General features: G+C 42.2%; 1 protein-coding gene across 4 annotated transcripts in view; it reads right to left on the bottom strand.

Annotated features, from left to right (window-relative positions):
• Positions 1–25,534, bottom strand: part of SPPL2A (signal peptide peptidase like 2A) — a 53,580-nt gene extending 28,046 nt beyond the window's left edge. The window contains exons 1-6 of one of the 4 annotated variants that reach the window (XM_050966643.1): positions 25,368–25,534; positions 19,271–19,390; positions 15,531–15,716; positions 14,645–14,734; positions 7,223–7,356; positions 3,644–3,795 (exon numbers count right to left, since the gene is read on the bottom strand). In XM_050966643.1, the coding sequence (XP_050822600.1) occupies positions 3,644–3,795; positions 7,223–7,356; positions 14,645–14,734; positions 15,531–15,716; positions 19,271–19,390; positions 25,368–25,430 (745 nt within the window). In that variant the 5' untranslated portion in view covers positions 25,431–25,534. The remainder of the gene's footprint in view (positions 1–3,643; positions 3,796–7,222; positions 7,357–14,644; positions 14,735–15,530; positions 15,717–19,270; positions 19,391–25,367) is intronic. The other 3 variants (XM_050966641.1, XM_050966640.1, XM_050966642.1) reach the window with 3 other exon arrangements.
• Between the last annotated feature and the right edge of the window lie 846 nt (positions 25,535–26,380).

The following is a 26,380-nucleotide window of genomic DNA, read 5'->3' as shown; positions in this document are numbered from 1 at the left end:
GGGCAACTTGGGGCTCACTGATTGTTACCTGCAAGGCAATGTTTAGCCTGGCAGAATATCAAGGAATCTGCTGGCAAGGCAGACAGCCTGGAGTGTCGGGGAGCTGACAAGAGTTTAGCACAACTCTCACTTGCTGAGGCAGGGGGTTAACACAGTGGCTTCCACTTCTGGGTGTCCTGAGCAGAGCATCACAAAAACATCATGTGTAGAATAAGGATTTAGGTTCCTCATGAGTCAGTTACATATAACCAGGCTTAATATGCATATGATTTTCCTCAAAAGATGATTTCTCTCAAAATACACATTAATCATTTAATTAAAATTTAATATATATTTTAGACAGTGTTGCACAATTATTATTTATTCAAGTCTAAATGTGTGTTCTACTATGTACCTCAAAATAATTTCCTCTTATAGTACCATAAAAAAGTTCAAATACCAAAAAACCCTTCTTCCATTTAGACATCTCTGGGCCTTAACCTATAAAAATCAATGCACCTGTGCAACTTTACATATGGGTGAAGTAACCCGGGGGAAATAACTGCTTGCCAATAGGTTCCTTGGTTGTAATAGAAACCATTAAAATTCAAGAAATATAAAGTTAAGGTGGACACTCCCTAAGTACACTATTTTATTTGTTTGTTTTTTCCTCCATGCCCATCAGATAGTTAGAGCATTAGCATCTGATTTGAATTTCCTGGGTTTTAAACCATTTAGGCCACAACATGAACCTGCTGATGGAGTTCACTCCAACTATTGGAAGGATGTCAAATAAAACCCTCAAGAATGCCATCTAAATTCAGATATGTGGAAGGAATTTAGCAAACAGCCTAGAATAAAGACAGACCCAGAAGCAACCTATATTAGTATTTGTATATAACAAAAACACTAAGGTAGCAAAGACATGCATCCAAAAGTTAGGAAGTGCCAGAATTATTATGGTTGCATGAGCAACCTTAATTCAGCCTCCTTGTAGATATGTATTATGATGCAGTCCTCAATAACACAATTATACCATTTTTTTTCTACAGGACCCCACACCTCATTCAGCACACAGGATGGACAGTGCTCTCTGAATGGATAGCTATTCAATATTTATTTTTATCCTTGCCATTTAATATATGATACCATGTATTATTTACTGCACACCATCCAAACTCTACACCGTATACAGACTTATTATTTCCTTCATGGGTCTCTCTATGGTACTTTCATATCATCTTAGCTCTTCACACTTTAATTTTAACCTCCCTGTGAGGTAAGGTGGTATTACCATCCCCATTTTGCACATAGGGAACTGAGGCACAACCATCAACAGCCATTGTCCAGCAAGGGAGTTACAATTCAATGACTCATCTGCATAAGGCCACACCAGGGGAATTGCTCAGCTTTGCTTGGAGACTCAGTAATGACCACCAGACATACCTGGACTTGTGTTGTCCAAGCACACGGACTAAGGATATACAACAGAACACAAGGGCCAACTTCTTGGCCTTTCTCCTTTCCCCACCTACTCTGCAAGCAACAAGGACACTCAGAAACTGAAGACTCCAACAGAGGGAACTGGCCCAGGTTTCAAGAGTGAGATTGTGTACTGTGAACTGCAATATCCAGTGAGGTCAGAAAAACTGATTAATCTAGATGTTACTCAGTCTAACAGAGTTGAGAGTTTAGACTGCCTGCTTATATATTTTTTCTTCTTTTGGTATCAAACTCTGAATTTTTCCCTATCACTTATAATCACTTAAAATCTATCTTTTGTTGTCAATAAATTTAACTGTTTATCTTTACCAGTGAGTTTGCCTGAAGTGTTTGTAAACCTGAGCAAACACCCTTACCAAAGGCTGGTGTATATCCACTTTCAATGGATGAAGTGGTGAATCAATAAATAAATTTGCACTGCTAGTCTTGAGCAGTGCAAGATGGTACATTCCTGAGGTACCAAGCTGGGAGGATTTGGCTGGTGCCTCTCTCTGTGTGATTCATGAGTGGCTCTGAGAGCATTCATGCATTCTAGCTGGGTTTGGGATCCACATGTGGTTGTGCTGAGTGACAATAGCGCCTGGAGGGGTTTGCTGCTCGTTACTAGCAAAGCATTTTCCCTATGCTGGAGAATTAAGGGAGCACAGCGATCCCACAGTCCCAGGTTGAACCCCCGAGATCTCATCACACGTAAGACCTAATTTTTCCAAGTTCTTTGCATTTATAGTACTTAGTGTGTTCAGAAAAGAACTCCCATGGACTTCTGTTGCAGTTGTGAATACTTAGTACTTCTGCAAATCAGATCCCAGAAGTCTCAAGTTGGCAACCCAGAAAATGAGGAACACACAGTGGCCACCTATAGAATTTTTGGAGAAGACATTTCCCCAGCCTAGGAAGGATTAACGCCATACCCAGAGAGTCTGTTCAGCCCCTTTCTTCAGGACACCATTTATTGGGTGCACTGATGATCTTCAGAAAACCACAAAATAAACCAATTCAACATAAATCCATCAGCTAATTTTCCCCTGACAAAAGGGACTTTTTGCCAGATCATCTCTGCTCCTGGCAACTCTTCCTATAGGCCTGGGTAGTCCCCCTGCTCTAGAGCCTGACATAGGAGCCAATCTCCTTCCTGTAACTCCTCCAGCCTTTATAGCAATCAGGTGTTCATCAGGCAATCACCTAGTCCCTTCCCAGCTGGGTCTGATAAAGTCTTTCTACCAGGTCCTAATGCTGTTCAAGGGGCTTTCCCTAAGAACAGAGCTGGCTGGCCTCAGGTTCCTGGCTGTAAAAGGGATAGACCACTCAGTTACACTCAACTTCACACAGAACTCTGTGGCAGAGGCAGGAATAAAATCAAGTTCTCCAGGGCAGCATTCAACTGCCTTAATCACCAGACTATCCTTTCTCTTCCTGCTATCCCCTGCCTTAATCACCACACCCCTTCCAACTTCTGTAACAAATGAGGCAGGGATCCTACAGACACCAGCTTCATTCATTACACACCCACCGAACGAGGCATGGAAAAAAGTAGTACATGATTACGCAAAAGTTTCCTTGGGACTGCATCATCTGGAAGATTATTATGTCATCAGTAGCATGTCCAACTCTGTCTAATTACACCAGGTTTACTTAGGCCATTAGGGCCTACCACAAGGAGTCTGATGAAACTACAAATCCAAAGCGAGTCTAGATACAACTCATTAATGTAGGTAAGCAGTTGCTCTAAGTATTCAGCTACCATGTTCCCTCTACAAGGATGAACAAAGGGTATCGTATACTCTACTACTTTTTTTTTTTTTTTACCATCAAGGCAAGGGATTGTCTCTCATATATACTTTATCCAAAATAACTATTGCCTTGGCAACCTCAATGGAGAAACAAATTGGCAGGTGGGGGGAGACAGAGAGAGAGAGAGGTTGCCCCTTCTCCATCCCCCTCTTTTTAAAAAAAAAAAAAAAAAAAACAAAAAAAAAACAAAACTCACCTTACTCTGCTCCATCAATAAATTGAGGGGGGAGTTATTTAAAAAGAAAAAAAAAAGTTAGCTGAACTTTGACTCTGAAATAAAACTAAATTCCATAAAACTGTTAACAATGGCATTTAAAGGAGAAAATATATTTAAATATGAAATCAAATGAGATTATATATTACTTCTTACCTAGCCATTTGTAGAAGAAATAAAGTAAGAGTAGCATGGCACAACAGATTACCACAAATATGATAACCGTTAGAGGGGTGAAAGTAACGTTTTCCTCTTTCTTTCTTCTCGTTTCTCTGTCTTCAGGGTTTGTCACTGCCTTTAAATCCTCACTGTATAGACAAAAAATATTTCATTTATAGAAACTGAACATGGACTTAAAAACAAAGTGCTTACCTTGCGCCCAGTTTTTGTTGTATTAAGATTTAAGTAGTCACTGGTGGCTCAATTTAGCAAGGTAATTAACCACATGCCTAACTTTAAGCATGTGCATAGGACCACTGACTTCAAAAGCTAGGCATATGCTGAACTAACTTGCTGAAGCTGGTTTTGATTTGTAAAATAACCCACATAGCTGTAAGGGCAGATTCAGGCAGAACATTAAGATCTGATAGCCTAAAGGAAAAAAACTTGAGGATTTATTCTGATCTTTCATAATACTATTACTGCAGACAAATATGAAGTTGGAAGAAAACGGTATGCCAAATTCCCATCATATCCTTTGAAATTCTCCCCCAAGACTTTACTTTTCTATAGGTCCATGCTGTTGTTCCACAATAGGTCATGATGAAATATTTAATTCCTTCTATTAATCTCTGTTTTTGAGGAGAGGGAGGGTCAAACTTTAAAGAAAACATTCCAGCAAAAAAGTCCAAGTTAGCTCTAAAAGAACAGTCTCAAATGGAAGGAACCTCTCACACCTTCTTTTTTAGGAGCCACTGGTCCAAAATCTGCTACCATCTGCATTAGAATAAAATCAGAATAACAGCTAGTTTACACTTGAAATACTACAACAGCCCAGCTGCAGCTGTAGCACTCAATGTAGACACTACCTTTGCCAACAGGAAGGGTTCATCAGTCAATATACCACCGTCTACGCAGGGACTCGGACTGGCTTAAAAATCCACATCCTTGAGCAAATAGTTCACAACTCCGAGCAACACAGCTGGGTCAATCTAATTTTCTAGTGTAAAGTAGCCCCAATTTCACTGATTTTAGTGGAGTTTTCCTGATTAAGCCAGCAGTGAATTTAGCCCAGGAACTCAAAACCACTGAAAATATATCTGTCACTGACAGGCACAAGATCCGGTAAGTGTTTTGGGACTTGTTCCATCTCATTAAGTGTCTCAACAACATTAGTGTCAGCAAAATCCAGTCAGTCAACCATCAGTTTTTCTGCCTCTACAGTCCATAATTAAACAGGGAGAGAAAGAGAAATAAAGCAGTGTCATTAAAAGTAACATTTCTTCAAGGTTATAATACAAATGTGCTCCATATTTACACCTTACCACAAGAAATAATCACATTGAAACTGCTGAAGTGTTGCACCAAACAAAACAATTGAAACCCTTTACCCATACAGGCAAACTACCTCTCTCATGGTATGGGATGCTTGTGAAACTTTCCCTGTCAGACATCACTCCCCACAATCCCAAGGCCAATGTATTTACAAATGCTGACATGCTGAAAAGGCAATAGTTATCAACAGGAAAAAGAATTTCCTAAGTGTATTACATACTTCCTGTGAGGATTGGTTTTAAGTTAGTGGCTTACAAATCTTACAAGGACGCCCTGCCACCTGGGGCAGGAAGCGGAGCAATGCGGTCCCAGCCTGCTGCACTTTCCTTGCCCCAGCCTCAGCCGTGTTGCTGTGGGGGAGTTGGGGAAAGGTCCCACACTCACCTGCGGCAGGAAGCAGAGAATGACTTCTCGTGTCTTGCTCACGACACACCTGTTAATGCATCCCAGAATCTTGTTTGTTTTTTTTGCAACAGCATCACACTGTTGACTCATATTTAGTTTGTGGTCCACCGTAACCCCTAAATCCCTTTCTGCCATACTCCTTCCTAGACAGTCTCTTCCCATTCTATATGTGTGAAACTGATTGTTCCTTCCTAAGTGGAGCACTTTACATTTGTCTTTATTAAACTTGATCCTGTTTACCTCAGAATATTTCTCCAATTTGTCCAGATCATTTTGAATTATGACCCTATCTTCCAAAGCAATTGCAACTCCTCCCACTTTGGTATCATCTGCAAACTTAATAAGCGTACTTTCTATGCCAATATCTAAGTCGTTGATGAAAATATTGAACAGAGCCAGTCCCAAAACAGACCCCTGCGGAACCCCACTTGTTATGCCTTTCCAGCAGGATTGGGAACCATTAATAAGTACTGTCTGAGTACAATAATCCAGCCAGTTATGAACCCACCATATAGTAGCCCCATCTAAGTTGCATTTGCCTAGTTTATTGATAAGAATATCATGTGAGACCGTATCAAATGCCTTACTAAAGTCTAGGCATACCACATCCACTGCTTCTCCCTTACCCATAAGACTCATTATCCTATCAAAGAAAGCTATCAGATTGCTTTGACATGATTTGTTCTTTACAAATCCATGCTGGTGTAGTAAGATGTGGCCCTGAAACAAACTCTTGTGTCAGAGGTCCAGTCTGAGGCCTGAAGCCTGAACCAAAGCACTTCCAGGCATTGCTAAGCAAAAGCTGGGCTGTGAGCCAGAGGCAGGCCCCTCACAGAAGTTGGCGAGAAGAGGGTTGCTAGAGGCAGATGCACCCACACAAGTGCTAATAAGAGGAACTTGTGCCAAGATAACATCAGAACACTCCACGGAGATAACGAGGAACAGGCAGGTGCATCTTAAAGACAGGGTCAAAAGGACAGCATGATGGATAGATCTGTTTGAAACAACATGATCGAAGGAGGAGACAGCACCTTAATGAGCCAAGGGGCTGTACTTCAATACATCAGTAGGGATGAGTAATCTGTCCTATAACTATAAAAGTAGGTCCCGGAGTGCACATCTCTGTCTAGCCTAGAGAGCAGTGGAAAGTCTTGCCACTGACTGAGTCGGTCCATTGCCAGCGGGCACAAATTCATAGTATGTCTTGTAGAATGTACGGGAAACTATTACTGTGCTTGGTTTGACAATAAACCTGGCTCAGGTTCCTCCGTACCTTAACAGAGTCTGTGGTTTTTGGGGGTTCTCTTGGGGTTTGCGGTGTCAGCTATCTGCGCAGAGCTAGGGCAGCACACAGAGGGAACATGCACGCAGCCGACTGTTATCATCAAACAAGAGCAGAGCACCACACCAGTGGCTAATGACAACAGCTGGCTATTCCCTATCACCTTACCACCTTCCAAGTGTTTGCAGTTGAATTCTTTAATTACTTGCTCCATTATCTTCCCTGGCACAGAAGTTAAACTAACTTGTCTGTAGTTTCCTGGGTTGTTTTTATTTCCCTTTGTATAGATGGGCACTATATGTTTATTTTCAGCATATAAATTATAGATTATAAAACCAGAAGGGACCACCGTGATCATCTGCTCTCACCTCCTGCATAACACAGGCCACAGAACTTCCCCAAACTAATTCCTGTTTGAACTAGAGCATATCCTTTTAGGAAAACATCCAATCTTGTTTTTAAAGATGCCCTCTCATATCCATTACCACTACCACCAGATATTTAGATCTGCATTTTACATTGCTTAATAGATTATATGGTTTAATAGAACTTACAGCTCTGATACTCCACTCCAGTAGCCTCCCAGCGCCACAGTGAGCACAGCAATTAGAAAGATGACAACCATACTGTAGTCAAACTCTGGCAAAGATGGTGAATAGAGTGTCACATTAATCCTTGCTCCAAGGGCCTGAAAAATGATAAATGTATCAGTTACATATAACAGCATAGGCTCTTTATGACAGGCAGAATATGCAGTGTTTATCCTGTTTTTTAAAATCAGATGTTATCTTCACCTTCTGCTGCAAACTGGGTCAGACTGTCAATTTTACCTACCTACTATGTATGAAGATGTACTATACGTGACAAATATGACAAACACAGATATAACTTGGGGACTATTGTAGCAACTTTATAAATGTTATCTGCATTTTTGTGAGTTAGACCTCAGATGCACAAAAACGTCAAAGACTTTTTATTAAGACACACTAAATATGGGGTCCATAGAATATTTATAGACCTTTGTATCAGTAAGTTACGAGTATGTGTGTGTTCCTGGCTCTATGATTGGGTTTCATGTGAAATATGGAATCACTAGAGAGTGGTTAATGCAAAAATCACTTGAGGTGATTAATGCAATTCTGTTATATAGATACCTAGCTGCTGAAGCTCCACACCCTACATATTTTCTGTGTAACGTTTCTGTCCTAAAATAAGTGTACCCTTCTTTGTGAAACCTGATACCTGGTAACTCTGCCATTGTTCCTGGAGAGAGTCAACTGCAGGTGCTGAGCTACATCAGACCTTCTGGGATAATCAGAGTGAATTTCAGGAAGACGAGAGCCTACATCTCTGTTCTGATGAGAGACAGATAATGGCCCTGTCCTGAGAGAAGTAATGGCTAGAGGCTTAAGACCTAAGGGAGTATCCCTAGAAGAATCCAGAAAGTGGGTAAACAGATTATCCTGATGGGCCGCAGGCTGCCCACCACCTCCTTAGATGCTTTAACCCATACAGACAGAGAGGACTATAAAGATTATAAACTACCTAAAAAAGCCTAATTGTGAACGTTTAAACTGACCTCCCCGGCCTAAAATCATGGTTAGCAGATAGAAGCCCTAGAAAATTGCGTTTAGCAGGGAAAATGGCAGACCATTAGCCAATAGTCAGTTTGAGAGGGATAAAAAAATTAATAGGGATGGAACTGGATCACAGAGCCTGGACTGGGCCCAAGCAGAGACCCATACTCAAAAGGGAGGATCTGCTCCAAGGCAGAGAGGCCACCTCAGAGGAAATCCTGGGGCAGATGCGGAAAAACAACATCATCTGTGACAAACTGCAAGGGATTTCCTAATCAACTACGGAGACCCAGCGCAGTCCTGCAAAGCCATCCTGCACTCCAACCTTATAATTAACTGGGTAACAATCTCCAGAGGGAGCAAGTTCAGTGGAACAGTTCACTTGTTCCATATGATGTGCATGCTGACGTGGATACACCTCAAAATCACTCCACCCATGTCCTGCTGACCCTCCTTGGTGCAGATCCATACAGTTCCCAGTGGGAAAGGAAAGTGAAAATTAATGAAAAGACATTCCGAGACCACCGGGACCATAATTAAAACCCCAGTAGTGAAAGCCCCTGAAATGCTGAAAGGCTGTGAAATCTGGTTTAAAGTTCCTGGTATAAAAGCCTTCACTCTACCTGCAACACAGATTTCTGTGCTGCCCCAGGAAGCGTCAGGAGTGCTCGCTGTAGGTGTATGAAAGGATACTATTTTTGGTCTGCATCTTGGAAATGACACTAACTTTCAAACAAAGCCCACTCCCCTTCTCCTTGTAAAAGCTACAGGCCTGTATCAGGTGCTGACAGCTATCTGTAATCATGCAGGTAAGGGTGTCAGTGACTATGCAAGTGGAGGGGCTGAGAGAAGGGTGGGGGGTGTCAATTAACTGTAACATACAGGAAGCCCCATTAAGCTCAAGTCACCTTCCTAGCACAGCCAAACACACACCTGATACTAGGAGGTGGGGAAAAGAGACAGCCAAGGTAAATTCTCTGAGACCTGGAGCGCAGGCAAGGGGGATCATTCTCTGCCCATCCATACCAGGGACCCTGAGACAGAAGAGTGGTGGCTAAGTCTTCAGCTGAAAGTGGGGACACTGAGGCAGCTAAAGAGCACTGCCAAAACTATGTCACCCACTCAAGTAAAGTGTAAAACAGCTGCCTGGGATATTTCAGAGGTTACTACAGCCAGGACCTTGGAAAGGGAATTTTCTTTCCAGAGTCTGTAACTTCCCAATGATCTCTGAAAATGTAAGTGCTCTGAGCAAGGCAGAGGAGAAAAACACTGCTCACCTCATCTCAGTGTAGGAACAAAAGGCCAGCCCAGTGGAGTGAAGGATCAAGCTCAATACCCTTCCTCCTCCACCCCCAGAGAATGAGGTTATACTACAGGAGTCTCCTGGCCTGATGCCTGAGGTTGTGAGGCAGATAAATGAATTTGGCTACGGGGAGGATTGAAGATACCCTTGCCCACGACTTGGGATCCCTTGGCTGTTAAAAGCAGCATGTGGTTAAGAGCCACCTCACAGGGAGCCAGAACTAAACTAGTTCCCTCTTCTCTCCAAAGAATTGCTTCCTAGGCTATGTCAAGAAGATGTGGGTAGGGAATTCCCAACCGACCATGGAAGCAGCTGACACTTTGAGGAACAAAGGCTTAGCATCTTCACTCCCTGAAAGCTTCATGGGAGCTGGAAGTGCAAGGACCAAGTCTCAAGTTCTCACCCAAAGGTTTTGGGGTGACCAGGGCAAGCAGGAGTGCATGAAAGCTCCCCCTGCAGATCCATCCCATAGGTTCTAAAGAGAGAATATACATGGGATGGTCGTCAAATGGTGCCACACACATCTGTGAATCATGCATGCCTGCTTATTCTGAGAATGTTTATTATATAAGTAGGTGAAACATGAAATTGTAAGAGGTAATGGCAGACATACCATGCAGGAAATACACCTGTGTGTCCCGCTAAGATGTTGGTCGGACACCCTAGCAATCCTTCTCTATGGTCATATCTGTCCCATCTCCCCCAGCATAGGCATAACTTTGAGACTATTTTTTCCAACTTTAAAAATATTATCTACATTTTTGAAAGCCAGACTTGGAAGCATTAAAATTTCAAAAACTATTATACTGAGATGTTCCAAATGACATAGGTCTATGAATATGTTAAAAACTTTTGTATCAATAAGTGTGATATGTTCCTGGTTGAGTTTCCCATATAAGACTCAGGGAACGCTTTGTGCTAATTGGCTGAGAACACGGGAGAGCATAAATGTTACGGCGTCTGAGATCTACATACTAGTTCACCATATAACGTCATGTAAGGTCTCCAGCAAAAGCCTGTGTAATACTGGTCATCATAATCATTGTGAGATCTATGTTCAGCAAATATGTGAGGAGTTATGTATATATACTAACAATTATGTTCTAAGTCTGTAAGTTAATGCAGGTCACCACCAGGCAGCTGGAAAGAGAGGAAAGCCTCTCTTTCTCTGGCTGGTCATGTGCAAACTGAGTATTGTATGGTTCACAATGGACGTCCATTTATAAAATGAGCAAAATCCTAGTCAACAGATTGTAGCCACTGCAGTAAAAAACAAAAAACAGCAGGGGTTACCCCATTTAGGATTAAAGAAAATGATTTTTTGGAACTACATCTGGGGAGAGCAGATCAAGCCCATTATCCTTCACTGGGGGAGGCAAGCTGCCAGTGTGCTTGGCCTCATGAAAGAAGGGTCTCAGCCATCCTGGTCACACTGTGAGAAGGACTTTAGCTTAAGCAGTATCTTATTAGACAAGAAGGCATCTTATACGGAACTCTTTCCAAAGAAATACTCAAAATATTCTTGTGTTTGCTACCATATAAACCTTTGTTCTTTGTTAAAAAAAAACTTGTAATTTTCTTTATTTATAAAGAAGTCTAAGTGCCGTATATTGAGCAGAGCTTTGTTCTAAAGTGCAGCTAGTAAGCTGTACTGTTCCCTTGGGAACAGCAGGCCTGGTAATTCTGTGAGTGTCCAGGCTACGGGGCTGAACACCATAGGGAGATGCTTGAAGGACTCAGGGGTTGGAGTGTACCTGTAGCATGTTGGTATGCATGACAAATAGCAGAGCCCACATGGGTTGAGAACGCTTGTGTGGCTGTGGCTGTGAGGGTCAACGTACACGGTTTCCTCACACTAAGGGCAGGTGGTAGCAAGGTGCCTTACAACCTTGGGTAACCCAGGAAGTGTCACATTGTGGGGTGATTAATGCAAAATCCCAATGCCGTTATGCAGATATCCAGTTGCTGAAGCTTTGCCACCTAAGGAAAGGGGCACTGATTAGTTTTACCTGTTTCAGGAGGCCTCGGAAACAAAGGCCCCAAAATCATGTAAAGCAGCGTTTCCCAAGTTTGGGACTCTGCTTATGTAGAGAAAGCCCCTGGTGGGCGGGGCCGGTTTGTGTACCTGCCGCATCTGCGGGTCTGGCCGATTGCAGCTCCCACAGGCTGTGGTTCGCTGCTCCGGGCCAATGGGAGCTGCTGGAAGCGGTGGCCAGAACGTCCCTCAGCCCATGCCGCTTCCCACAGCTCCCATTGGCCTGGAGCAGTGAACTGCGACCAGTGGGAGCCGCGATCGGCCGGACCTGCGGACGCGGCAGATACACAAACCGGCCCGGCTCACCAGGGGCTTTCCAAGTTGGGGAAATACTGATGTAAAGCACCAGCCTGAACTGACTAAGCAGCCCTGATTTTGAACCAACAAATGGACATAAACCTTTAACCAAGGGGGCAAACTCTACTCAAAGGGTTTGAAGGACTTTGACCTACTACATCCCCACATGGAAGTTGGGTAACATCTGGTAAACTTAATATGCGTTTAGACTGTTTATTGTTTTGTTATAGGTTCTCTGCGTAACGGCTTTGTCCTTTAAGTGTACTGTGCTCTGTGAAAACTGTCTGGCCGCTGTCACTGCTCCTAGAGAAAGAGAGTGAACTGCAGGTGCTGAGCTAGGTCAGACCTGCTGGGATAATCACAGTGAATTGCAGGTGGACTACAGCCTAAATTCCAGATCTGAGGGGATAGGGCATAGGTCTCTGCCCAGAGAGAGGTGACAGAAGTTTGAGACCTAAGGGGGCAGCCACAGAGCAGACCACAGCATGGGTCCAAGGTGCTGTTACCCTGCAACTGTAACGCTATATACTTATAATGAATTGATATAGCAGGATAACAGCATTTCCCACTGCGACGCTGGAGACAGAGACCTGGAAGCAACCTTATAATTCATGCTGTGGGAGTACACTAGGCACTCCAAGGAGGGATTACACTCCTAAAACAACTTGAGAAATTGTGCACCTGGCCCATGTACCTGTTAGTCCACTATAATATATTTAGTGTTGTCAAAGTAATCTGCACTGTACAAAAACAAGCCGACACAGAAGGAGGAAGCTGCAGTAGTCAAGGTAAAACATAACCATGGCGTGGAAAAGAAATTCTGCAGTGGGAACACAGAAGGAAAGACAAATATCAGAGATGATGCAGAGGAAGAGCTAACAGATTTGTGAATAGCCTGGATGTGGGAGAAGAACAAGAGAGGAACCGAACATGACAAGGGAATACAGGGAATACAGTACAGGATACAGGAAATACAGTAACTCCTCACTTAATGTTGTAGTTATGTTCCTGAAAAATGCAACTTGAAGTGAAACAATGTTACGCAAATCCATTTTCCCCAAATGAATTAATGTAAACAGAAGGGGTTAGGTTCCAGGGAAATTTTATGCGCATACATACATATACATATACACACACACACACACACACACACACACACACACACACAGAGTTTTAAACAAACAATTTAATACTGGTACACAGCGATGATAATTGTGAAGCTTGGCTGAGGTGGTGAAGTCAGAGGGTGGGATATTCTGCCTTACTGCTAAATGATGAACTAGCAATCGGCTGAGTCCTCAAGGCTTAACACATTGTTTTTAATGCAGCCTCACATTTTACAAGGCAGCATGAATGGAGGGAGGGGAGACAATAACACACACAGTGTGTCAGAAAGAGAGATGCACATCGCTCCTTTAAGTACACTGACCCCACTCTAAGTACATTGCCTTTTTAAACAGATCAACAAGTTGAGACAGCAGCTCCTGCCAGCAAGCCCCCTCCGTCCTGAGCCCTGTCACGTGTCCCCCTGCTCTTTGGAACTGGTGTAAGCGGAGTGCAGGAGCAGGGGGGAGGGGGAACACCTTGACATTAGCTCCTCTTCCTCTTCCTTTCCCTCCCCCCGCCCCCACACAGAAAGCAGGAGGCTCCAGAGAGCAGCTCCAAGGCAGACGGTAGAAGCAGCACATGGCAGTGGGGGGAGGGACAGCTGAACTGCCAGCAATTGATAGCCTGCTCGAACCTAGGGAAATGGGGAGCTGATGGGGGGCTCCCAAGCCCCCACCAGCTAGCTCCAACTGGTTGCTCTTCCTGCAAGCAGTGGACAAAGCAGGTGGCTGCCAGATATTGTAAGGGAGCACTGCGCAACTTTAAAACAAGCATATTCTCTAATTGATCAGCAATGTAACAACGAAACAACATTAACCGGGATGACTTTAAATGTGGAGTTACTGTACAGTGGAGTTGCCAGTAGAGATGAGGAAGGGAGGATTCAATAGTGAATGAATGGAGTGTACTAGCAACATAGTGATTATTTTACTTTCTATTCAAGAAATATCACAAATTTCACAAAGATATAATCTCAATTATCTGAACATCACAGGTGCATTGAATGCATTTGGAAATCTGAAGTAACTTTTGATGCAGTTAATAGAACTCAGGAAAAATTACCTTGTTTTGAATTACTGAGCTTCAGATAAAGTTGTATAAAATATGAAAGAAAAGTCAATTGCTATCTGTTATTGAACGTTAGTATTATATATTGCACTGTCACACTATAATAAAAGTAATACACATGTAATGTTTGTTTTGTCCTACACAGTATCCCATATGTCAAAAAGAAGAGTTGCTAGCTATTGGTCATGACATTTTCAGTTCTATATTCTCTTCTAATTCAGTGTCAGTCTTTTTCTAATCTGTACATTTCAATAAAAAGTGTAAAAACAGATCACAGTGCATAACAAGTGGACAACTGAAATAAAGTCTGCTCTATAAGTTGAAGGAACACTCTTACAGATTAGCCTGAAAGAGTCAAAGAGCGAGTTAATGCTTTCATGACTGAAATCTCAATCCCCTTTCTCTGAAAAAGATAGAAGACAGATATTGTCTAAACACTTGAACCAAGGAAAAAATACAATATGCATGCCTAACTGGCCACTACCTGATAAAAATATTGGGGCAGATCATAATAATGATAGATCATAAATGTAATTATGAAAAAAATATACAAATCATAAATGATTACAGTATTTTATCAGTCACTTACCTGCTGCATATCCATTATATCATAATATCTTACAAGAGCAACTGGAATGGTTACATTTTGTACATCAGTCTTGTTACCTGAAGGAGAAGACTAAAACATAAAAGCTGTATGAGAGGACTTGATAGCATATTTGCAGAACACAACTCTATATGCAGATTATCCTCTGAATGCCAGTATTTACGTTCACAAACAAAAATCAGCAGACACGATTCAAAGCTACAGAGAAAAACTCTCAGACATTTTAAGGAAAACTATGCTACAGACACTGAAAGGCTGACATTATAGACCCAGAGATGTTCTGGTAATTGTCTTATGCTTTTATGTAGATAATCAAAACTCAATAGTTTGACTCTGATAACCCACCTTTTAGAACAAGTTTAACTCAGTTTTTTTTAAATTAACAATTATCAATGATGCTATACTATCAATATTGTATTTTGCTGTATATAAATGTATTTGCGCAAACTGCAAATAAAAGTATAATGTACATAAATAGATATCCAATATTTTAAAAGAGCAAGAAAAATAGGACAAGCATGTCTGGCAAAGTGATAAAACATGATCTAAAAGAACTGTTCTTATCTTGCAGTTGTTACTGTCAATTTCTCTCCTTTTGTTCTTCTGTATTAGTTGATATTTTTAGTGATTTTGTTTTCTGTAGCAATGATTGTGTACAGGTACTGGATTATATTAATGCTTAATCAAATGTAAAATTTTCACTTAAAGGATTATGCAACTAAAATTAGTAGAAAACAACAAAGAGAAGCCTTTTCATTTAGTAGTTTTGAGTATAAAGAATAGACAACCACTGAGGTCAAAATACAATAAATGCAACTAAGACAATGTCACTTTAACAAAGATTAAGCTATAGAATCTTAGAACTTACTAGACCACTTTTACTGGCAATCAGCAGTATTTTAGCACCATGACTTTGAGCAGTTCTCGCTTTATCCACAAATGAGCAGTTTCCCCTCATCACTACAACTGCCTTATCCTTTATTACAAGAGTAGAAGGAACTTCAGAATTACTGCAGAACACTTTGGAGGTCAAGTTCTCCAAACTACTGGAAGTCTACAAAAAATCAAAAGTTGTATAAAAGTTAAAACTAAAAATCAAAGATTAGTTTCCAATATGGTTTCTCCCATTTATTTATAACACAAAAACATTTATTTACAGGGAGTAAATAGACCTATTAAGAAATATAATGGAATAGTTGACTCAGCATGTTGGATTCAAAATAGGAAATCAGCAGCGAGAGAGGAATAAACTTTCTGGGACATGTTCATGTGAGTTCATTGCAATACTAAGATCACAAAAACAATTTAAAAGTATAGAAATAAGCAACTAAGTATATCTGAGATTTCTGAACCAGACTTAACCGTTTTACAGCCTATTCCAAGGCCAATGCTACTCTGTAAACTAGTCTTCAGAATATGCTTATGCCGAGCAGCAGACAGCAACTCTCTAGAGAATCCAACTATGTCATAACACGAGTTTCACCAGCCAAAGAAGCAGTGACTCAGATACACATCCAAACTCTGGTTTTCTTGAAACACTCACACCAAGACAGTAGCCCAGCCCTAAAACAAAGTAGTAGTAGTTTAAATATTTTTTCCGTATATTTAATTTTAGTTTTAAAAACATTTACTAAGTCCTATTTAAAAAAAACAAGCTGTCTTCTTTGGCTAGTCAAGCTATGTTTGGCCATAGTAGGTCCTTGACAGAAAGATGGCTGTTAGACTTCCTCTGGTTTTGTACAGAGTTAGCCTTGTTTATGAATCAAGGGAAAAAAACATTTCTCTCATTTCCAAACCTATAGCATTTACCAATCACATCAAGGGTAGCAAAAGGAAAGGGAAAAAAAACGGCTTTAACATGTATATGTGGGATTTTTCTAATCTTGGCTCAAGGATAAGTTTTGATCAAGACTAACGCATGGTGATATAAATTCCAAATAATCATTAAAATACTGACACCTGAAAACCCATTTGAAATTAAATATATTTTAACATATACATTTTAGTATTTTACCCAAATGCACACGCTGATCAATATTGGCAACTCTTGTTTTAAACAGATCAAGTTCTAAAATAAGGTGTATTCCATACAAAGTCACTTCAACTCAAAGTGTCTCCAAGAACACTTAACTGAAATATTTTTAAAATCTAGTTCATTTTTCTCCATTTTGACATTTATTTTTTTGAGATTCATTCAGTCTGGAAAACAACAAAAAAGTCAATTTCACTTTAATTTATAACTTCTTTTTTTTTTTTTTTTTGCCAAGAACTGACTTGATACTCAAAAAAAAATCAGAGTTACGAACACTTGGGGAGTAGCTGAGTATTTAAATCTAAGCATGAAACTTTGAGAGAAATAAAAATCAGCAACTTTTATTAATGCATTTCAATATTAGGCTTTGAAAGGTTTTTTAAAAACATTAAAATTTGGTGTCTAAACAGCATGACAGTATCATTTGGGGTACTGTGGAAGTTGGGCTTACTCTTAAATATACATTCACAGGGCTAAATTCAAGAAATTCTTTTTTATGATTATTTTTGACAGCAGATAAGCAGTAGTACCCATTTAGAAGTTATCCTAATGAGAACATAGAACATAAGAATAGCCATACTGGGTCAGACCAATGGTCCACCTAGCCCAGTATCCTGTCTTCCGACAGTTGCCAGCGACAGGTGGCCCAGAGGGAATGAACAGAACAGGTAATCATCAAGTGAGCTATCCCGTTGCCCATTCCCAGCTCCTGGCAAACAGAAGTTAGGGACACTTTGAGTATGGCACTGCAGCCCTGCTCACCCTGGCTAATAGCTATTGACGGATCTATCCTCCAGGAACTTATCTAGTTCTTTTCTCTTCTCCAAGCTGAAGTGTCTTTTTAATCTCTCCTCATACAGAAGCTGTTACCTACCCCTAATAATTTTAGCTGCCCTTCTCTGTTCCTTTTCCAATTCCAATATATCTTTCTTGAGATGAGGCAACCAGATTTGCATGCAGTATTCAAGATGTGTGTATACCATGAATTTATATAGAGGCATTATGATATTTTCTGTCTTATCTGTCCCTTTCCTAATGGTTCCTAATATTCTATTAGCTTTTTTGACCGCCACTGCACACTGAGCAGATGTTTCCAGAGAACTATCCACAATGACTCCAAGATCTGTTTCTTGAGTGGTAACAGCTAATTTAGACCACATCATTTTGAACGTCTAGTTCAGATTGTTTTCCAGCGTGCATTACTTTGCATTTATCAATACTGAATTTCATGCCATTTTGCTGCCCAGTTACCTAGTTTTCAGATCCCTTTGTAACTCTTTGCAGTCTACTTTGGACTTAACTATCTTGAGTAATTTTGTATCATCTGCAAATTTTGCCATCTCATTGTTTACCCCCTTTTCAGATAATTTATGAATATGTTGAACAGTATTGGTCCCAGTGCACACCGCTGGGGGATACCACTATTTACCGCTCTCCGTTATGAAAACTGACCATTTATTCCTATCCTTGGTTTCCTATCTTTTAATCAGTTACTGATCCATGAGAAGACCTTCCCTCTTATCCCAGGACTGCTTAATTTGCTTAAGAGCCTTTGGTGAGGGACACTGTCAAAGGCTTTCTGAAAGTCTAAGTACACTATATCCACTGGATCACCCTTGTTCACGTTTGTTGACTCCCTCAAAGAATTCTAATAGATGGATGAGGCATGATTTCCCTTTACAAAAGACATATTGACTTTTGCCCAACAAATTGTGTTCATCTATGTGTCTGATAATTCTGTTCTTTACTACAGTTTCAACCAGTTTTCCTAGTACTGAAGTTAGGCTTACCAGCCTGTAATTGCTGGGATCGCCTCTGAAATCTTTTTCAAAAATTGGTGGTCACATTAGCTATCCTCCAGGCATCTGGGATAGAAACTGATTTACATGATAGGTTACGTACCACAGTAGTTCTGCAATTTCATATTTGAATTCCTTCAGAACTATGGGTGAATATCCTCTGGTCCTGGTGATTTATTACTGTTAACTGTATCAATTTGTTCCAAAACCTCCTCTAATGACATCTCAGTCTGGGACAGTTCCTCAGATTTGTCACCTAAAAAGAATGGCTCAGGCGTGGGAATCTTCCTCACATCCTCTGCAGTGAAGACTGATGCAAAGCATATTTAGTTTCTCTGCAATGATTCTGTCTTCCTTGAGTGCTCCTTTAACAACTCGATTGTCCAGTGGCCCCACTCAATGTTTAGCAAGCTTCCTGCTTCTGATATATTTAAATTTTTTGATGTTAGTTTTTGAGTCTTTGGCTAGTTGCTCTTCAAATCGATTTTTGGCCTTCCTAATTATACCTTTAAACTGGACTTGCCAGAGTTTATGCTGCTTTCTATTTTCCTCAGTAGGATTCAACTTCCAATTTTTAAAGGATGCCCTTTTGCCTCTAACCGCTTCTTAGTAGTTTAGCCATGGTGGCACTTTTTTGGTCTTCTATGTTTTTTAATTTGGGGTATACATTTAACACAGAATTGATTTTACTCAGTACTTTCTCCTAGAAATTCCACTTGATCCAAAACTGTTCTTGGTTTTATAATTCTTAGACAGTATAGCTACATAATGACTTACAATGTTATCCAGGGTATTTGGAAGAGATACCCAAGAAGGATTGTAACGTATGCAGTAATCCTTTGTTAATGGGGGTATCCCATTTCCAGAAGCATGCAGGATTCCCTCCTGTGCATTTACCTATAATATAAAGTTTCTGCATTAGACAAAACAGTTTACACTATCAGTGGACAAATAATATTCTTCTAAATAAGAATAGGACAACTTAAAAGTTTCAATATCCAAAAAAAGAAATGGAATAGGTAACAAGATTAACCTTGACAACTTGGTTTTGATTCTGTAATGCAGGTAAAAAAGTGGAAAACTGATCAGAGTTTGCATGGCTAACCATAGCAAGGAAACAGTGATGCTCAAGTACATTTCAAATGCAGCATATTCATCTCTCTCTCTCACACACACACACACACACACACACACACACACACACACACGCACCCTAAAGTAACAGAAACCTTCAGGCAAGCATTCTTAGTTTCTACACATAAGATTTTACATTCCCTTTAAACTGTAAAAAAGGTTACTAAAAACACAACTGATATAGCCAGCATAGAGGATGTGGTGTACAAATCTATATTTCAAGTCATGGGCCCCATCTTAAATACCTTCTCTCACGTGCTTAGTCCTCACTGGGAATGCTCATATAAATTTATTTTTGTGAGCAGTAGATGTATGATTAAGCCTTATGTTTTTCTGGAGTCATAGCAATTCTAAAGATTCAGTCTTGGCCTGGAAGTTTTGGTTTGCTAGTTGGTTTGGGGGGGGGGGGGGCGGGGGTTGTGGGATGGGAGAGAAGGGAGGATAAACACAGCACCTCCACATTGATTTAAATTTTAGACTTAATTCTAAATTGTGGGAATACCTGGTTGCAGATTATTTTGGACACCTGTAAACCAAAGTAGCTATATTTTATACAGTCAGGAAGACTTGATATAATCATGGATTTCTACATAAAAGTGCATCCTTGTTAGTTGTTATAACCTTAATACATATTCTTCACAACTCAGAGATAGATGTAGGTTTCATTTTTAGAAAGTACACAGTATACATTTTTGAAGTGATTGACTTATTTTGAAAACTTTTCAGAGGAGTTTTACAGCTGTATCAGAAAATGAATGATTGTTGGTTATTTCATTTACCAAAGGTAATTAAAGCAGATATTTATGAAGTCATTGGGAGGTAAACTAACTCCAATTCAACAGGTTAATCAATATTTGGAGGATTTTCTTGCCATGCTGTATTAGGAGGAGATCATCACTAGACAGACATTTAAATTGTTTTATTTAACTAAAACAACAACATTATGTATTCTGGATTTTTTCTTCAACAGCAAACATATAATATTTTAACAAAACCAGCATATGAATTTTTGAATTTAGTTAAACATTTAAGCTTTTGAAACTTTGCACTTTTAGAGAGCGATAAGGGATTGACTCTGTGTACACAAATTTGCAGAGGAACCGTAGGGTTGAGGTGTTATTTCTCACCTCTATATATTTATTTATTTTAAAACAGTTTTGCTGATAACAAGCATGTTATCTCCGGAGACACAAATCCACAGTTTGAGAACCTCAAAACTAAGTATCTTTGACAGTATCTTCTAGACCGGGGTGGGCAAACTATGGCCCATAGGACGGATTCGGCCAGTCAGCGGTGCTAAACCGGCCCTTGAGCTCTCGCTGGGGAGTGGGATCTGGGACTTGCCCTGCTCCAGCACTCCAGCCGGGGAGCAGGGTTGGCAGCCACTCCACACAGCTCCCAGAAACAGCCACATGGCCCCACTCAGGCATTCCAGCCGGGACACAGGGTTGGGGGCTTCTCTATACAGCTCCCGAAAGCCGCGGCATGACCCCCCCCCCTTCGATGTTCCAGCCAGGGAGCAGGGTCAGGGGCTGCTCCATGCGACTCCTGAAAGCTGTGGCATGGTTCCCCCGCTGACACGCCAGTGGGAGCTGCAGGGGCAGTACCTGCGGACGGGGCAGTGTGAGGAGTCACCTGGCTGTGCCTCCACATAGGAGCCAGAGAAGGGACATCCCGCGGCTTCTGAGAGCTTCTTGAGGTAAGCACCACCTGGAGCCTGCACCTCTGAACCTCTCCCCATGCCCCAACCCCCTGCCGTAGCCCTGATCCCCCTCCCACCTCTGAACCCCTCGATCCCAGCCCAGACCACCTTTCTGAACCCCAAACCCCTGATCCCCAGCCCTAACCCAGAGCCTGCACCCCCAGCCTGAGCCTGCATCCCTTCCCGCACCTCACTCCCCTGCCCCAGCCTGAAGCCCCCTCCTGCACCCTGAACTCCTCATTCCTAGCCCCACCCCAGAGCCCACACCCCCAACCAGAGCCCTCGCCCACTCTCACACTCCAACCCCAATTCTCTGAGCATTCATGGTCCACCATACAGTTTCTATTCCAAGATATGGCCCTCGGGCCAAAAAAGTTTGCCCACCCCTCTTCTAGACTGAGCACTGAGTCCCATTGGGTAAACAGAAACATTAACCTAAATAATCTATACAGAAGCCCCTGGAGCTCCATAAGATTGGGTCCCTAATCCATGAACTATTGGAACTCATTTACAAAGCTTTTCTTAAACATTACATGAATATATTGTCTCATACTATAAAATTAGAATTTATAATCCCTATTCCATAATGAGAGATCTTTGAGCTATACTGTATCTTAACTAAAACTATCTTTAGATATGCTTTTTTCCTCAAAAAGTATTTTATCAAAAAAATCTGATTTAAAGAAAAAATCCAATTTTTTAAAAATCATTGATTTTTAGCCATCCTGATTTTAAAGAATTTTTAAGACAGGATTTTATAATTTATAATTTTGCGTGTGTGTAGGCACAGAATGAAAGAAAAATGAAGATGCTAAAGTCTGAAAACTGATTTCTGAAAGTGCTCAGTAACCAAATTTCATAATAAATTTTCTGATATAGCACTCTCCACCTGTATTTCTCAAAGCTGGCCACTAACTGACAGAGATAAGGTTATTGTATGGCAATTCCTATAATTGTGTTTTTTAAAAATGAATATATTATTCACAATTCTTGCCAACAGTCTTTTGGCAAGATTGTTGGAGGGGCACATTACAGGATGGATTCTGAAACTATATTTATTATAAATACTTAAAAGCCTTTTTTTTTTAAGTTAAATTCTTAATTTCCTAGTTTGATACATACTTGATTAAATATAAAACAAACGTAGACTCACAAAATAGTCAGGCACTATATGAATTTGTCCACAATAAAGGAAATATGTAACATTTCTTTTCCATGTTCCAGATAAAGATCTATAATTCGAAAAAATTATATCTAGAAGGTGACTAATGAAAGAAAAGGTGTCATTTCTTGTTAGGTGTTGCCAGAAGAAAGAAATTGACTAGGAACTAAGGAAAATTAAGCCATAATTTAAAACTGGTCATCTTAACTCTTCTTGAAAGAGGCACTTACCTTAACATCAGGAATTAATTAATAGAACAAATGGTGTGTTGTAAACAAGACACGAGAAGTCATTCTTCCGCTTTACTCTGCGCTGGTTAGGCCTCAACTGGAGTATTGTGTCCAGTTCTGGGCACCGCATTTCAAGAAAGATGTGGAGAAATTGGAGAGGGTCCAGAGAAGAGCAACAAGAATGATTAAAGGTCTTGAGAACATGACCTATGAAGGAAGGCTGAAGGAATTGAGTTTGTTTAGTTTGGAAAAGAGAAGACTGAGAGGGGACATGATAGCAGTTTTCAGGTATCTAAAAGGGTGTCATCAGGAGGAGGGAGAAAACTTGTTCACCTTAGCCTCCAATGATAGAACAAGAAGCAATGGGCTTAAGCTGCAGCAAGGGAGGTTTAGGTTGGACATTAGGAAAAAGTTCCTAACTGTCAGGGTAGTTAAACACTGGAATAGATTGCCTAGGGAAGTTGTGGAATCTCCATCTCTGGAGATATTTAAGAGTAGGTTAGATAAATGTCTATTAGGGATGGTCTAGACAGTATTTGGTTCTGCCATGAGGGCAGGGGACTGGACTCGATGACCGCTCGAGGTCCCTTCCAGTCCTAGAGTCTATGAGTCGGCGAGCCCTGTTGTAGGTTTTAGATTTCTTTTTGTTATCTGAAAGGTATAGACTTAAGCCATATTAATAAGCAAGAGAGAAGTAGAAAAAAAGAGAGGCTTGGAATTTGATGCGTGCCATGTACATAGGAAGTTCACTAATAGCTTGTATTTCTCTGTGTTATTGACCATCTCCTATAGCAAATGAGACCTTCAGATAAAAGGAGAAAAAAGCAAGAGGTGCTCCCGTGTAGTTGTTTCAGAGTTCTAGGTCTGTCTGGTTTGAATGGCAAAAATTCTTATTAAGAGCAACTCATTTTATCAGGCTCCAAGAGTGAACATCTGCTCACAAGGCAAAGTGTGAAAATAGCCAGAGCTTGTTAGTACTTTAAATGTACAGTCCTTCAGTTACTAGATAAAGTCAGATCTTGAAGAGTTATTTAATGATTTATAATAAGCAAAAGCAATGCCAATCTTTACCTCTTAAAATAAGCCCATTCATCTAAAAATATAAACTGCTGGCAATTAAAAGTCATGATATTCATCATCTTACTTCAAATGGAGACAGGAGCAAGTCTGAGCAGCAAGAACTAGAGGCTTTCACATTAGCCCCTTCCATTATCAGAACTTTCTTGTGTATGAATGAGAGAGGTATAAATAAATATGGTGTTATGAAAAATTAGCACTGCAGCTTTCCTAAGTAGTAATCTTTTTTCTAAACAAGCGATCACTTCTTCAACACTACACTACTACATTGTTTCGCAAAACGGTCCCAACACTGCTATCACCATTTAACTTCCATTAGCAGTAGTCATAGTTTCATTGTTAATGTATATAGGCTCTAGATGACAGCCAGTGTTTTACGCATGTTGCATAATCCTACTAAGAGCATGTCAATACAACACTGTACTTAAAACAACAGCTATACTAACCTGCTCGCTGTGGAGCTGATAAATTGTAACAATAGGGTGTTTATAAAAAGTTTCCTCCTGTGGGCAGAGGCCAATCAGCACTGACCTATCAATAGAATGGATCTCAAAAGAGCTGGTGTGAGGTTAGGAAGCATCTGAAAGTTTATATATTTATCTGACATTTTTCTGACCTTTAGTCAGCAGAGTTGGACTGGAAATACCCTGACAATCCAGGCCCAGTTAGAAATACTACCAGGATGGCCTGTCATAATGTTTAAAGCAGTTTTACTTCTGATCCTGGATATGAACTGGAAAACCCAAAAGAGCCAATCCATCTTTTTCAGACAGACATTTCAGATCTTCAACAGCTAAGACTGAGTTTGGTTCTGAAAGTGAGCAGAGTTCCCAACAGGGGAGAAAGTGACTGGTTCTCATCACAACAAGTTCATCAGCTGGGAGAGAAAGACACCTTTTGCACACAGCAGAATTGACACAGAGTCATATTAGCTCACACAAGCAGTCCTACACCCAAACCCATTCACACCAGCCCACATGACTAGGACCCATGTCCACTACCACCTCATCACCCTACTCCACAGTCTTGCAATTGTGACCAGCAGCTCACACTGCACAGTCCAGGACCTTGAACTCAACCGCTCTCCACATGATGCCAACCAACCTCTCCTCAACATGACATCATGCCACACCCCTCCCCCAGGTCTATCACCCCCTCCAGCCCCACACTGCATCTACCCCCCCCCCCACAGCTCCAGTTCTCCCCCACAGCCCTCGCACCCCCTCCGCTCTTCCCACAGCCCCCTGTCGGCCCTCACCCTCCAGCCAGCTTCGCTCCACAACCCCCCGCCAGCCCTCACCCCCCCACAACTCCAGCTCTCCCCCAGAGTCCTCGCCCCACAGCCCCCTGCCGACTCTCGCCCCCCCTTCCCCTCCCTGCCACTACACCGGCCCTCGCCTCCCCCTGCAGCGCCAGGCCTCTCCCACTGCGCCCTGGCGGCCCCCGCCCCACAGCCTCCGCGCCGGCGCACCTCCTAGGACCCTGCCGGCCCCGCCGACGGCCCTCCCCGCCATCACCGGAGCCGCCGGCCGGCTGCGGCCCGGCGTCGCCCGCACAGCAGCCCCTTACCCGCGGGAGCAGCAGGGCCCAGAGAGCGGCCCACAGCAGCCAGGCGCGCCTCATCCTGCTCATCCTCCTCCGCCAGCCGGGGCAGCAGCCGGCCCCCGCTCGCCCTCCACCAGCGGCCTTCCCGGACCCGCCGCCGCCGCCCGCACACGGAGCCTGCACAGCGCCGCCAGCTGAGCTCGCCCCGAGCGCGCGGCACTTCCTCTTCAGCCGGCGGAGTGGGAGGGGGCTGCCGCTGCCAGCGCGGCCATGTGACAGCCCTTCCCCCGCTTCCGGGAGCACTGGGCGGCCGCCTCCTGCTCCTGGGCAGGTTCTGTGCAGCAGCCAGCCTTTGCCCGGCCTCTCTGCATGTCCAGCGCGCCCATCCCCGTAGCGTCGGGGTCCTGAGCAGCCGCAGCCCAGAGGATTCAGGGGGCCGTTCCATAAAATAAAGTTGCAGTACCGTAGAGTACTATATTCTTGTGAGGGACCCTGCAGGGCCTGGGGCAAATTGCCCCACTTGCCACCCCGGTGGTCCTGCCTGAGCATGCCTTGCACAGCAGGGGAGCTATGCCCCCCCCCAGCCTGGATAACCCTTTTAGGTGAGGGTGGGGAATGAGGGGGGAGTGTGCTCTTCGGTGAACCAGGGAAGAAGGGCAGGACTGTTGTCCCTATTGACCTCCAGCAAAGGGTTTGGCTGCTGCTTTGTATTCCTAAGGCTGTAGACAAGACCAGGGCCTCCCCCCATCCTGCATGCTGCTTCCAAAGTGATTCTTAGCTGGGCCACAAAATGGGCCCCTACCCCAGTTGAGTGTTTCCCCTTTCTAGGTGACCAGATGTCCCAATTTTTGGGTCTCTTTCTTATATAGGCGCCTGTTAACCCCCCATCCCAATTATTCACACTTGCTGTCTGGTCACCCTTCTGACAACTGCAGCATCTATCTGGAGTGTTGCTGCTGCAACACTAAACAAAGAGCCTGTGGCGCATGAAAAGGACTTGTGTGATGGCTTCAGTTTCTGTTGCCAAACATAGGACC

This window comes from Gopherus flavomarginatus, chromosome 9, assembly GCF_025201925.1.
Source record: "Gopherus flavomarginatus isolate rGopFla2 chromosome 9, rGopFla2.mat.asm, whole genome shotgun sequence".
NCBI classification, from domain to species: domain Eukaryota; kingdom Metazoa; phylum Chordata; order Testudines; family Testudinidae; genus Gopherus; species Gopherus flavomarginatus.
The sequence above is the reverse complement of the archived record's forward strand: the minus strand, read 5'-3'. Positions and strand labels throughout refer to the sequence as shown.